Source organism: Eurosta solidaginis, chromosome 3 (assembly GCF_040869045.1).
Source record: "Eurosta solidaginis isolate ZX-2024a chromosome 3, ASM4086904v1, whole genome shotgun sequence".
Taxonomy (NCBI): Eukaryota; Metazoa; Arthropoda; class Insecta; order Diptera; family Tephritidae; genus Eurosta; species Eurosta solidaginis.
Window position 1 is genome coordinate 172,639,082 of NC_090321.1, and position 15,948 is coordinate 172,655,029.

At 39.3% G+C, this 15,948-nt stretch overlaps 1 protein-coding gene across 9 annotated transcripts in view; it reads left to right on the top strand.

Moving 5' to 3' along the window:
- The window catches only part of tn (tripartite motif containing protein thin), a 194,201-nt gene that overhangs the window by 153,864 nt on the left and 24,389 nt on the right, over window positions 1–15,948 (top strand). For all 9 annotated transcript variants that reach the window (XM_067773885.1, XM_067773890.1, XM_067773892.1 and 6 more), the window contains 2 exons: window positions 306–1,079; window positions 5,344–5,503. In XM_067773885.1, the coding sequence (XP_067629986.1) occupies window positions 306–1,079; window positions 5,344–5,503 (934 nt within the window). The remainder of the gene's footprint in view (window positions 1–305; window positions 1,080–5,343; window positions 5,504–15,948) is intronic.

Here is a 15,948-nt window from a genome sequence, read left to right on the forward strand (position 1 = left end):
TCTCAATTTTTCGAATTATTTGAAAGTGGTTTGCATAGTTTCAGTTACTAAATTCTTAGAAGGTTTTTTTTGAAAAATCGAAAAAAAAAAATGATTTTAATTGATAAAATTGGATAACGATTTCTACTGCTATTTTTCTGTTCGCTGCTGTTTAAATATACGCATTAAGATATCTTTTAATGTAGACTATGTACTTTCTTGAAGTTTTGATTCGCACTTGCTTATAACATTTAGGAATGTTTGATTGTTTTTCAAAATATTTGAAGTATCTGATCACTGCATTTTTCTCTTACCTTCCACCTTAGATACTCCGGTTATGGCGGTACAGATCTGGCACGTAGTCGGTCATCGCATGCATTAAAATCACGCGACAATTCGCCAATCACCGAACGTGGCACCGCATCTACACGTAGCGCAATCGGATCTGGCTCCGGCTCCAACACGTCCGCCGCAGCGGACAGTAAAGATGGCGAGGCATTGAGCTCATGGGCACGCTATTTGAAAAATAAATATGGCAATAAGAGCGCCAAGGATACTCCGTCGAGTAGCAATAGTAGCGCCACACCGGGACCATCGTCCTCGCATAGTCATGGCGTTGGCGTTGGCAATAGAGGCAGCACCAATGACAGTGCCAGCCGTAGTCACGCCAGCGACGTGTCACGTCGTTTGAGTTTAGGACTGCCGTTGCGGCAGGCCAACGAGCTGGGCTCATCCGATGATGATGGTTCAAAAAACGGGCTAGGCTCCCCTACCTCCCCTACGGTAGCAGCAGCAGTAACCGGTATAACCGGAGTAGCAGGTACTACTCTTAAACAATTGTACTTGCGCAAACGTCAGCAGCTGTTCCAAATGGGGGGACGGGGGAGCGAGCCCGGATCCTTCACATGGCCACGCGGTGTAGCCGTTGGCCCGGACAATAGTTTCGTCGTTGCAGATTCATCAAATCATCGTGTGCAATTATTCGATTCGAATGGCATTTTTGTTAAACAATTCGGTGAATTTGGAAGTCGTGAAGGCGAGTTCGATTGTTTGGCTGGTGTGGCAATCAATCGCATTGGACAATACATAATCGCAGACAGGTGAGTACAAAATATGGGAATTGTGTGTGCGTGTGCATGTGCGTGGCTAAAATACAGATAAATATTGAGTCACAAGGTGATTAAACGCTGTTGCTTTTGCTAACAGAAACTTTTTAATTAAGTGAAACAAAGGCGAACAAACACACAAACACGAATCAAACGAATGCGATTTTATCCTTTTGGAAGAATGATTTTGCTCTGTATGTCCTCGAATGAAAATGTTAAACGGATAGACTATTCGTTAATAAAGTAAAATCCAGTGACTATAATGTCAAGTCCAGCTGGCGTTTGTGCCGCTGAGCAAATAGTTAGCTTTTCGCCACTTAATCCGGCATAATAATGACAAAATTAATTTCAATTTTACCAAATGTTTCTCGCCGGAAATGAGAAAAACTTTCGTTAACGTTCGAATTGCGATTGTTTTCCACACAATTAAAAGCCCGCTTTACTCTTAATGTATTCAACAACAGAAGGCACCTAATTGTATTTGCTTGTTTGCGTACACACATACATACAGACAAATATATAGCTGAAGGTAGCGGAAATCAGGTATAGGGAAATAAATTGATCGTATTAAATGCAAAAAGGTGGCTATTGTACTTAAGTATTGTCGTTGATTACGACTAAATGAAATACATTTTGTATACCAAGTTGTGCTCAGTATGAGGACCTTATGAAGGATTATAACAATTCAAGATGGACGCATATCCTTAAACGAGCTTATGATTTTCTTTAGGCGTTAGCTTGCTGAACCTTAAGACTATTCTTATCGAAAACTTTTTCTTAGTTTGTTTGAAGGTGAATTGTTTCCCTTATGAGACTTGAGGCAAAGTAACATCTGCTAAGGCAGAAAGGCTTAAAAAGCCAAGAAGAAAAGAGAAACAACACCGGCGATAGAACTTTTTGATGGAAGGGGCACCAAGATAGAGGACTGGGTGGGAGTTCATATTACCAGCATTCCATGGAAAATCGTTAATTTTCGATTGTTGAAGGACTGAAGTACTCAGAGCTCTTCGTTGACTCCAGCCATTGCTTCTATGGAAGAAACATGTTGACAACAGCATTCTAAAGGCTACAAGAGCAATAAAGACGTGCATTGCATCCTGAAGATGGACGTACACCATTATAGTGAGACCAATCATATTATATGAAGCTGTTGCATGGGCGTATGAAGCAGCTCTGGAGATATTAACAAAATAATTCATTAACGCCTAACGCTTGGCTTGTGTCTGCATTAGAGGGGTTATGGGTATATGCTCAAAACATTTTTCCCAGTTTTTGCCGCAAGTATGTGTGATACTTGGCGACGGGCAGGCCGAAGTCAAGTCAAAGAAATAATTTTTAATTGAGATAAGAATATCAATAGTCCTGGATCTCAAGAAAAGGGGCATACCAGAGAACAGTTACAGTCTAGCTTTACAAAAAGCAATCTGAGAATTTCAACAGCATACTTACAGGTCACTGCTGAGTGAAAGTCACATACACAAACGTTTGATAAAGTAGAATGTCGGTTCTGCAACAATGATTATTACGTACACTCCCTAAATTCGAAAATAATTCTTGGCTTCTTGGACGGCTTGGATAAAGGACTGTGAATATAATGAGGGTATAATTGATTTAAAGGTAACAGTTCAATACCCACTACCAATCTATCTATCCCTTTTTGGTGTATAAAGTTTGCAAAATTTTCTATATACAAGAAATGTTTCACATATTTGAAGTCTGCTTTTAAACACTTCAGTCAAGTAATCACTGGACGTGCGTAGCTTCAGCCATCCATTTATATTATATTAATTAATTCAAAATGAATTATTTTATCTGCTCCATTTGCTACACAACTCCAAACCTGATACAAGAAAGTCTGCCTGCAAGTGTGCTACAAATTATAAATATGTTTGTTTGTTTGCACCGATCAGGGCCCGTAATACGTGTTACGATCAGTGACTGCAAACTATTTTCACTCAAGCGATAACTATGCAACTGTCAAACTTTTCCTAAAAATTATAAGTCATGAATATAACGAGTACTATTTGTCACTAGTTCAAATATACCATTAATCCGATCCACCATTTCAGAGTTATTGTGATTTAAAAAATGAGTTGCGATCACGGATCGTAACACGTAATACGGGCCCAGGAATGTAAAGAGCAAAAACAGATGTATGTAACAACTAGCCGGACCCGTGCGCATCTTGCGCAACAAATATAAAAGTCTCATATCAAATATAAACAGAAATCATCTCTTCTATCAATCAATCATCCATCAATAAAAACTTACATGCGCTTGCGCTGCCATCTGGCGAATGTTAGCAACTGCTGGTAATGCAGTGTTAGTTCTAATCAAATATTCCCAATAGTGCCGTAGTACAAATAGATTTCTCTGTGTGCTCACCGCCGTTTATTTTTAACAAATTATAAAATATAGCTAAAAAAAAAAAGCAATACGACTAATAATGCCCAAAGTGCGCTAATAGCACTAATCTCCATCTTTACTACCAAAACTTCATATATAGACTTGGATTCCAAATAAGAGCGAAAAAGGGGACCTACACATAAAAACAGCAAACAAAAATCTTAATATATAAAAATCACGTGTCACTATATTTGGAGCCAATGGACTCCTAAACTACTAAACCGATTTTTATTTTATTTTGTATAATAATTTATAATTAAACAACGTGCTTATCATTATTTCTGAGGGGGCCCGCGATTTAGAGGTACTATGATATTTTTTTTTAATTCAGGAGAGTCTTCCATGTGCAATTTTTAAGCTGAATTTCAAAAGCAACGAAAATCTTCATTTCGCTTTAATATTATAGTGAAATGTGAAAAATAAAAATCTATATATATAAAAAGAAAGGCTAAAATGTGTGTTAGTTGGTCGCCGGTGTTTGAAGAGATGCGTCGGTCGATTTTGTTCAAACGTGGACCCGGGGACCCCTAGAATGTGTTTATAGAATATGGATAACAAATGAAAGCTGTTAATGAGTGCTTTAGTGGAGGGTAATTTTCATACCCCTGGGTGACTAGGGTATCGAGATATAGGCCAAAACGTGGGCCAGTGAATGCCTAGACAGTGTTTATACAATATGGATATCAAATGAAAGCTGTTGATGAGTGCTTAAGTACAGAGTAATATATTATCCAGAGACGGACTGGGGCTGGGATTAGGACTAGGACTGGGACTGAGACTCGGAGTGGGACTGGGACTGGAATAAAATACATACCACCCTCTGGGACAGGCAATAAGGGATGCAGAAGAATGAGAAGGAATTGAGAGAAGAGAAAAGAGAGAAGTAGATTGAGAAAGAGATAGAATGAGACGAAGATGGTGATAGATGAAGCGAAAAAGACGGAGGGAGGAGTGAATAAAAGGATTAGCAAAAAGTGAAGAGGGGGGAATGGCAGAGTCAGACGGAAAAAGCTTATTAAAATGTATGCAGATAGGCCAAATTTAGGGCAGGACAACGTCTGCCGGGTCTTCAAGTAATATATAAGATTTATTGAAAGACGACATTTAGAGATATGACTGCGTTTTTGGAGGAAATAATTCTGCTTTCAATTGATGTATGCAGGTGTTCAACAAAAGTAGTCTGCATTTTTAAAAAACTGTTTCGGCTTTTTTGTTAGCTGTTTAGTGGTCCTCCCTTTAACACTTAAATTTTTGTGAATGCTGAGTTAGTAGAAAAAAATTTCTTCACACTAAAGGAGTTTTGCAAAGACAAAGTTTTTTCAGCAGTTATCATCAATTTAATTAATTAATTCGCCGCACTATCGTCATATATGCGTAAAGCTCATAGAGCGCAGCATTATACCTCCTCGCCAACAATTCAAGATCCATCCCATCTTCTCTCAAAGACTTGTTATACAATTTGATACACCATCCTTCTTTGTAACGACGAGAGATTTTTATATTGGAACGATTTTACGTCATCCCTTGTCAAATTTGGTCGTTCAAAAATTGACACTGATGATCGCAAAACGAAACTGGTTTGTACCGAAACTAAATTTGACAAGGGGTGACGGAAAATCGTTCTGATATTCATCAATTATCCACGCTGTCCTAAAATCAACAAAACAAAATGAGTCAGACGAAAAATTTATAACCTTATACATTTTTTGTGGGGATATGATTTTTCGAATGCTTGTTAGGGCCAAAGTACTAGGTTTCGTGGCGAATATCATTAAACTTTTTTTTTGTAGCCGACATATGTATTAGAAGACCTGTATTGACTACTAAACATTTGTGTTTTTTTTTTTTGTAGATATAATCATCGTATACAAGTACTTGATCCACAAGGACGATTTTTGCGTGCATTTGGCTCACAAGGCATTACCGACGGCAAATTCAACTATCCTTGGGGTATAGCCACAGATTCATTGGGCTTCATTTATGTGTGCGATAAAGAAAATCATAGAGTGCAGGTGAGTAAATAGTGAAGAAAAATTAAGTTAAATTTGTCTTTGATATGTATGCATATAAGCAGAGCTGATCAACCGCTTTGCACTATACATACAAATTTGCACTTCAAATATAAACAAAATTTCAAAGCACTCACATATAAATAAAATTCAAAGGGAAGTTTTTGATTTTGATATGTAAGTGCAAAGCAAAGGCACCTTCATTTGATGAACGAGCACTTAGGAAGAAAAAAACCTATTTACACTAACAATTTGACAACTAAAAATTCAAAATTGACTTATTGAGAAAATTAAAATTACTAAGCCATTTAAGGGTTTGACCTTGGCATTTGAAATAACGCTTGCAAATTTGCATACGCCTTTATTTTGACATCAAGTTAATAGTATTAAAAATCATTATAAGTCGCATGTGCGCGTCTTCAGATGTTCGAGATGTGGGGTCGCAAATTTAGTATATCCCAAATGTTTCCCTTCGTATGACTTTCTCGAGTTTCGCGCTCAGTTCGAAGTTGAACATCATGAAACTCTTCACAGGTTCAGCCTGAAGTGCTTTATTGTTGTCTAACCATTTCTGTGTTAAGGCTCAACTTGGCATCGACTTAGATTAGAAATTAATAAAGCCTTTTTAGACTCAGTTTTCACCACAGTGCCGAAGATGTTACTCCGGCAAGAATTCACGTATCGTTAAAAAAATTGGTGGAGAAGATCTCAATGCCAGAGTGACGTTGGCAGAGTGAACTTGCTGTGTTGAGTTTTGGGAATTAAGTTAAATGTTTCTTGATTATTGTGATGATAAGGAAATATACGGAATGTGTTAAGAAATCGATATGTTGAAACTTTGGACCTTTTGTACATTTAGGCCCACTTGCAGAACGGCAGGTTATTTTTTTAGCTCAGAGTTAATTTAAACAATTTGTCAAAAGTGTGTTAGTTTAACCTTTCATATCAGGTTAACTCCGTGTTAAAAAGTTAAATTGTCGTTCTGCAAGTGGGTCTTAAAAATTGAATTTGTATTTTTTAAATAAAATGGATGTGCGGTTACTTTGTGCTTAGCCTTTCAACATATAACCGCACGTGGAGTTTTTTAATGTATTAAGTACCTTTTTAGACTTCTTACGCCATATCATGATGGAACTAAGATTCATTCCAGCTAGATGGCGGCGTCTCAGTCTTGGCAGAGCAACACATTCGCGGATAATGTTGACCGGCGTTTCATTCTTCAGCTCACAAACGCAACAGATTTGTGTATTCGATCAATTTAGTTTGCTTAGGTGATATCCTACACTACATATAGTGTCCCATAAATTACCCAATGAGAGTTCGCAGGTTTTCTCTGCTTAGATTAATAAGTTCAGAGGATGCTCGCGTTGCTGGGAGTATAAATTATTTGGTTGTTATTGTTGTTGTTGTAGCAGTGCTTCGCCCCGTCCAATAGGTGTGACCGATCACAAATTGCCATCAATATCCTCAAATGGGAGTCCAAGGAAACTTGCTATTTTAACAGGGGTGGACCATAATTAGAGAGGTGTTGGAGGCGTTGGTCCCACATTACAATTGAAGAGATGGTTGGTGTCATGTGGGGACTCATTGCAAGCAGGTCATACATTTTTTATGTCGGGGTTGATTCTGGATAGGTAAGAGTTTAACCTGTATCCAGATCGAAGTTGAGCTAGAGTGACTCGCGTTTCCCTAGAGGGTGTGCCTTCCTCTTCTGCGAGTTTAGGGTATTGTTCTTTGAGTACAGGATTCACCGGGCAATTCCTGACATAGAGGACCTGCTTGTCTTTTTTGGCTTCATACGGCTGTATTCTCAGGTGCCATATTTCCTCAGAATGCTTACGGAGATGACTCCTTGGCGGTGTTGGCTCATCAATTAGATGTCTGTTGGGATGTCCAGGTTTCTGGGTATTCAACAGGAACTGTTTGGTTAGCATTTCATTTCTCTCCCTAATGGGGGTATTCTCGCCTCATTATGTATACGGTATTCTGGGGACATAAGAAGACAACCCGTGGCGGTTCTGAGGGAAGTATTTTGGCAGGCCTGTAGTTTTTTTCAGTGAGTAGTCTTTAAGCTTGGCGACCATATAGGGGACGCGTAGCATGCAATCGGATGGCCATGGTAATGAGCGATTCTTTATCTTTTCCCCAAGTACTGCCAGCAAGAGATTTGAGGATTTTATTACGGCTCTGGATTTTCGGTACAATTGCGGCTTCATGCTCACCAAAATGTAGATCCTGATTGAACGCCATGCTCAAGATTTTGGGGTGTAAGGCAGTCGGTACCGTAGTGCCATTGACGTGGATGTTCAAAATGGATGGAAAAACTGGAGAGATCAGGGATGTAGCCGTTTATTCTGTTGCAAAGCTCATCGATCTGTGGGCCTGGGCTTGTGGCCATTATTGTGCAGTCATCGGCGTAGGAAACGATTGTGACTCCTTCCGGTGGTGAAGGTAGCTTAGATATGTAGAAATTAAACAAAAGCGGGGATAGGACACCACCCTGTGGCACCCCTTGTTTAATTCTTCTTGGTTTTGATGTTGCGTTTCTAAATTGCACCAATGCCTGCCGGCCACGCAGATAATTTGCGGTCCACCTTTTAAGACTTGGGGAAGGGTAGACCCTTCCAGGACTTGCATTATCGTGCCATGGTTGACAGTATAAAAAGCTTTTGATAGGTCTAGCGCAACGGGTATTGTTCTATGGTGGGAGTTTTGATTTAAACCGCAATTTATCTGGGTGCTAATGGCATTTAGCATTGTGGTTGTGCTATGAAGTTTTCTAAAGCCATGCTGGTAACAGGCTAGTTGCAAATTTGCTTTGAAATAGGGGAGCAAAATGGCTTGAAGCGTCTTGTCTACTGGCGATAGGAGGGATATCGGGCGATATGACTCTCTAGTTTCACAGGCTTTAGTAGCGGGACCACCTTGGCCATTTTCCATTTTTCGGGAATGACAAAGGTGGAAAGGAACAGGTTGAAGACATGTGCTAAATATTTGAAACCCTCTTTTTCTAGGCCTGTAAGCATCGGCACGGCTATGCCGTCTGGGCCCACTGCTTTAGATGGTTTAGCTCGACCGATGGCATCCTCAACCTCTTTGGCGGTGATGGTAATTGGGGACGCGCTGAATTTATGTCTATGTGCGTGTCCGTTGGCCCTCCGTCTAACTTCGTCAACCGTAGAATGCATTATATATTGTCCGCAAAAAGCGCTCGCGCATTTTTCGCATCCGACAGCACTTTATCGCCAACGGCGATGGAAATTTTGTCGTTTTGCTTAGACATATATGATAGGGACTTTACGGTGGATCAAAGCTTACCCACACCGGCAGAGAGGTTACAACTACTTAGATGCTCCTCCCATTTCGCCCGCTTGTGTTCATCCACAAGCAATCTGATGCGTTGGTTTATATCACTTATTTGGGGTTGCCGGCATCGAGCTCTCTTATAAGGTCACGTTCTCTCTCTAAACTTGCGGCCTCCGCGGGAAAATGAAGCCAAATTCTGGGAATTTTTCCGGCGGGAATAAAGCGGGTCGAGTCGGATTCAATGACCACTTGGAAAGCACGCTCCCCTAGGCGGCATCAGTCGGGATAGGGAGGGCGGCAAAGCGGTTGTCTGTAAAGGATATGTATTCGTCCCACTTTCCTTTTTTAAAGTTTATGAAATACGTTTTTCGGTGACGATGAATTCGACGGTACGCTCGAGCGAAATAAGTATTGGCAGGTTGTCGGATGCCAATGTTATCATCGGCTGCCAGTTGACGCAGTTTCGGAGTATTGCGATTGATATATCTGGCAAACTGTGACAGCTTCCTACCATACGAGTGGGGGCGTCTCAGTGTATTTTGCAGAACGTCGTTTCTTCTATTTGATCCGCCAACATCTCGCCAGTGAGTAAGGCGCTAATATTAGGGCGGTATTCACTGGTGCAGCAGTTGGCAGGGGGGATGTAGATGTTGATGATTTCTAGGTTTACATCGCCTGACCGGACAGATAAGCCGTGACGTTCTAGGACATTGTCCCTGCGGGCGATGTCGGGATCAAATATATGATATTGCACTGAGTGGTGTATGATAAACGCGAGACCGCCTCCATTTCCGCTCCCGCGATCTTTTCTGTGGACATTAGTATTTAGTATTTATTTATTTATTTGTTAAGCCAATTAGAATACAAAATCTTACAGGCTAAGTAGTAATATGTGGTAACAGTAGGCAAATTACTAGTATAAATAAATGGCTTATTAATAAAAAGGGTTTATTTTACTTAAAAAGCGCTCTTTTGAGTAAGAAAAATCTATTTCCAAACAATTTAAAATTCTATTAAACTCAATCAAGGTTCTAGTAGCGCATTGACTCCATAGAGAGCTTTGAAAAGACGAACATTGAAGAGTTCAGAGTTCCTAAGCACTCTGGCAGGAATGGTTATGAAAATCCTCTCAAGGAGCATTGGGCAGTCAGTCGCACCGCAGAAAACGTCAAAAATAAACGACAGCGACAAACTTATTCTCCTGTTATGCAATGACTTTAAATTAATCAATAGGCATCTAGCTTCATAAGTCGGAATGGGTCCAGAGAAGCGTAAGCTGCGCAAAGCAAAATATAAGAATATTTTCTGGATCCGCTCGATTCTTGCAATATGGTACTGATAATACGGTGACCAAATGAAACAGGCATACTCAAGTTTAGAGCGCACAAACGCTGTATACAAAAGCTTTAGCGTATAAGGGTCAGTAAACACCGAGCTTTGACGCCAAAGAAATGCAAGCATGGCATACGATTTCGAGATGCAAAGCTTAATATGTTTTGCGAAAGTAAATTTGGAGTCAAAAGTTACTCCCAGATCTTTTATTTCACTAACCCTTGTAAGGGGCGAGTTAGGTAAATGGTATGAGGTATCAATGACATTAACGCGTTTTGAAAAAGTTATACGAAAAGATTTTTTTAAGTTAAGAGTTGACCGATTGCTATTACACCATGTACTTAAATTATCCACATTTAATTGCATCAATTCAGAGTCATGCTGACTGTGAATAAGTGAATAGATTTTTACATCATCCGCATATAGTAGAAACCTAACTGCAGATAAGCAAGAGCAAATGTCATTAATGAACAATATGAAGAAAAGTGGTCCTAAGATGCTTCCTTGTGGGACACCAGAATAGACAACGAAAGGCGAAGACCTCACATTGTCCACAACAACCTCACAACTGCAGTTTTGTAGGTATGATTCAATCCATTTTAGAAACACTGAGAGGAGACCCATACAGGCCAGCTTCTTAACCAGGACTACATGAGAAACCCGATCAAAAGCTTTAGAAAAGTCCGTATATACTATTTCAACCTGACACCCAGACTGAAAAGTTGCAATGCAGTCATCAGAAAAAATAACTAAGTTAGTCAAAGTGCAGCGTCCGGGAAGAAAGCCATGTTGCTCTGGACACACAATATTCTTAACGAAAAAAAGCAATTTTTCTTGCATTATGCATTCAAAAAGCTTTGACGTGGCGGAAAGTTTTGAGATGGGTCTGTAGTTGGTAATATAATTTTTATTGCCACTCTTGAAAATAGGTTTAATAAAAGCCAGTTTCTACGCGTCAATGAAAGTACCCGAGGAAAGGGAACTATTAAATATTAATAAAAGGGGATAAACAAGAGATTCGCACTGCTTAAATAAAATTGCTAACAGACCATCAACATCGGTATTTAATGACTGTTTAAGTTGAGAGATGCCACAAACGACATCATCAAAAGACAGTGCAAGATTTCCAAAATTTTTCGATGGTTGTATGTTGAAACTAATGTCATCACTATTATCACGGTCGGACGCGAAGTTGGCCATCAAAAACTCAGCGAACAGATTTTCCGCATCAGCTGGAGTATCAACAGCTTTATCGGAAAGGAAGAGAGAGGAGGGAATATTCGACACAGATTTTTTCGAGTTAACAAAATTCCAAAACGATTTTGGGTTTGCTTTTAAGTTTTCTTCAAAACTTAAAATGTAATTTCTGTGCAACAATTTATCTAGGCACGTGAACTTCCTTTCAAACTCTTTATACTTGTCGAAGAACACCATATTTTTACTATTTTTGAACTTGCGAAAAAATTTATTCCTCAAATTTCGAATTTTCATCAAGGCTGCGTTATGCCAAGGAACTTTATACTTCTTTTTTGAAACCAAAGGAATAAACTGTTTACAGATGTCCACAACAGTAGTTTTGAATATCTCGAAAGAACTGTTAGTGTCTAAGTTGTGAAACAGGCTATCCCAATTAATTTCCAGAAATAGATTGTTCAGGTCAAAAAAGTTGCATCGCTTAAAATTAAAAGAAAAATTTGAATTATCATTACTGACTTTGGCAAATCTATAAAATTCCAAAAGTTATGACTAACGGAACATGAGGTATGTCAGACTTTGTAATTGGTGAGTCGCATTTAAGCAATGTGAAATTTAAATTATTACTTAAAAATACTAAATCTAAAGTGCGACCAAGTAGTTTTGGGTAACAGTTAATTTGCCTTAAATCAATGCTTAAAAAGCTATCAATCACATATATTTCATTCAGGCTAGTAACATCACCCGCTATTAATGAAGAACTGGAAGTATTTTGAGACCAATTTATGTTAGGAAGGTTGAAATCCCCTAGCACGCAGAGATGATCGCCACCAATTTTATTCAGAGCCAAGGAAACAATATTGTCAACATGCGCTGTGTATAGGTTATGGCTATTGTTGGGCGGAATATACGATGCACACAGAAAAATTGAGTCTGGGGTGCCTCGGATGTGAACACAGACTTGATCAAGCAGCTCATTTTTACTATTATGTGCAACCTCAGAAGCGTTATGTTTGCAATGCACTGCGATGAGAACTCCACCACCTCTAGCACATCCTGTGATGTTAGCATTTCTGTCCTTGCGAAAGACGTTATATAACATGGGTTCGAAGTATCCCGCGCTATGGAAGTAATCATTCAACCACGTCTCGACGATAACGAAGACATCATAATCCTGGTGGGAAGCGAATAACCGCAAAAGCTGAGATTTAGTTCTAATGCCAGCCATGTTTTGCATATCAATTTTAATCGGTTTATTGTTCCGTCTGACCCAACCGATTGCCATTGGACATCGGTTGGACCTCGACGTTTTTTGAATGAAAATTAAATGGACGCGCAGCTATGTTTGAAGGCCATAACTCTGGCACCAATAGCTTTGGAAGTGAGCCTCAACACCCAGCGTAGAATTAATATACCGCAGAGCTTTGGGATCTACACCAACCTTTACCAACGGAACACAAACGATGGAGTTTTCTTCTATACCGTTATGTAGAGAAATGTGGGATTTCAATTTTTCGGATGTAACCGAGGCAGAGAAGGGCCCAGAATAGCGCTAAGGCGTAGACTACGGGACGCCCTTGGGCGTGAACAGCAAGGAACCGCAAAAGATTTATAAAAGTTACGAGGACGTCTGGTTTTGGGATCTAGCCCAGAACAACCTGTCCGATTCAACCATCCCTTGCACGTGACACACTGACAAAAGCATGACCGTCCTAAAAAGATTCTTTTCCGGCAAACTCAGCCAAACCATTTCTCAGGACCGGGGTCAGGAGACGGACCCGGATTGGGTTCGATACCTTCCCGGAGCAGGAGAGTATGGCGAAATCCCCCTGCGAGGAGCTGCTGGGAGGACAACAATTTGCGGGAGGGACACAACAAATTAAATGGGGTTACACTGAAATAACAGTCCTTGGTCGGAAAAAATCCCGAGTCGCTCCGGTACATAGAACCGACTGCATTGGGAAGCGTAAGTTATTTGGTCTTTGTCCTGGGTATTCAATCCAGTGTTGTCTTCATTGCTTTGTTTCACAGTTACTAAAGTTACCCTTTCTTTGGTCTGCCTGTTCACCTCACTTATAAACAAGCAAATTATAAAGGTGGTTGAGTAAGAAATAAACTTGATAGTTTGTAACATTGATAGTTTGTAGCATTGCCCATTGGGATTATGTAATTTTTAAAATTTTTTTTAATACGTTGTATATACAAGTTTCTTTTGATTATTGTGTAAAGAACCCATGCCAGACTGACTGCGTTACTAGAGATTTCAAAAGAGGATATGTTTTGCTTGCTTGAATTATTTTTTTTCCAAACTGGGCTTGTGCTGCTGTCAAAAATAACGATTTAATAACGATGTGCAAAATTGGCGCGAATTTTCTAAGAATTTAGTGATTTTTGGCCACCGTGGTGTAGTGGAAGTGTACTTCGCGTAAACATGTCGCACATTTTAGGTCCCATCTGGCCAATTTGTAGGAAAAATTAAAGAGGAGGACGACGAAAATTTGATAAGAGCTCGGCCTAAATCTTCCTTGGAGATATATCACGTCTTATAGTTTTTTTTTCTCTTGTTTGATCGTTTTTGGTTCTGGCTTCATCTCGGGTATTTGCGGAGGTGTTGTTAGCAGTATATATCGCCCAAACGCACTTAGGATCTTCAGTCACATCCTAAACATTCTTCCCTATGTACTTGAATAACGACTTTCATGCGCTTTTGATCACTCTGCTCTTTTACTTCTCATAACCTTCTTTTTTTCAGCAAACCTAATATTTGGAATTTAACAAATATGCAGTACATATCAAGTGGTTTTTTGTTTTTTTTTTTTTTTTTTTTTTTTTGTGTTACGCCTCGGTTCTACACTCTGTAGAAGCGAGCCTCTCCGAGTGTAAGACCATCTTCTTCTCTAGATGGGCTACCCACTAAAACCTAATCTCCCTACGTGAGCTTGTTAGCAACTCTCACGTTATTGGTCCAAACAACCACCTTGCCGTTTAGCGAGGAGAATATTCCTTGCGTATCTGCTAACCATCCTATCTGTCACTTCCGTAGGTCATCTTATAACTGACACTGCCCGGGAGGAGGTCGCCTAGTGTTACTTCTGCCTTTCTCCGTTGCTGTGCGAAGTGATCGCATTCGAAAAGGTGTGGCATGCGTCGTCTAAAAGCCCATAACATAAGCAATTCCGATTTTCCACTTTGCTCATTCTGTGGAGAAAATTTTCGGAATTAGTTGTGGCCACTTAAAAACTGTGTCAGGTAGAAGCCAACCTCTCCATGTGGCTGCTATAGCCATGGCTTCAGCTCGGGAATCAGGTCTGCGTACTTCTCGTTGGAGGTGATAAATTGATTTTATCTCCCCAGCGAGCAGATGTATTGATATCGTTCCCGCAAGTGGTTGTACTTTTCTACCATTTAACCGTAATCGTTTTATCGAGCAAATCTACGTTTTGCTCTCAACATATATTTCTGATAAAAACGTCTAAAAATTATTTGTACTCAACTCCGGCAATTTTCGTAGAAATGATGAGATATTGGTACTCATCAAAACGAACGCCGAAATTAACCTTTTCTATGTACATTAGACTGATCCGATTTGGCATTATATCTTGTTTTTTTAGAAAAACTCACTCACTGGAGGTGCTTAATTATTCGATTTTTTTCTAGAAAGCTCCAAACATGATTAAAGCAATACAATATCGGAATTATTAACGAGTTAAAAGTTTAAAAACTTAGAATTAACCTCAAGAGTCCATTCACAAAGTCATTGACCCGATTACATGTAGTATTACTGTTTTTGGTATTAGGGTCATTTAAGTATTTTGGTCACATCTCGAAGCAAGTTGATTCAAATTGAGCCGGCTTTTTTGCATCCCAAAGCCCTTCAAATTTTCTACGTTATGCAGTATTACATGTTGGAAAAAAATAATTTTTAAACAGTTTTATTTTAGCATTCAAAGTTATAATTTCCTATTTTTTGTACATTTTTGGGAGATATATTGGTTGTGGAGAAAAACTAATACCGCCATCGTATTAAGCGACCTCGAAAACATATAGTTAGCCCATTGGTTAAATTTTTTATCATCAACTATCCCCGCCTTCTCTGCAAAAATATAAAGATATAATGCAAAATCGGGCCAGTCTAATGTACATACATATATATTCCATACTAGATAATATTTCGGTTGATCTTCCATAATGGAAAATTAAATTAATTAACATTATAAATATATATCTATTTACTCGCCTATCAGACAAAGAGCCATTAATATTAAATGTTTGCAATTAATCATTACAACTGTCTTTTACATTACAAAACCTTTTTGTTTACCATTTTTGGTTGAACAGCTTGTCATGCAATTGATCTATTGCTTGACAGTCCATTTTATGCCGGTTCAATCGCTGCCATTCAACTCCTTCAATAGTCAATCGAATAAAGTAGAAAATTATGTGTTGAGAGCCATCTGTCGCAATAACATGATAACAATGACAATGCACAAAGCAATCATAAACAACCACTTATGTATTTGCATTTTCCATTTTGTTTTCAATTTTATTTCACGACAGTTGTGCGCACCTGCAAACGCATGGACTTCCTTGTAGTTGCGAGTTTCTTTGGAGTTCTT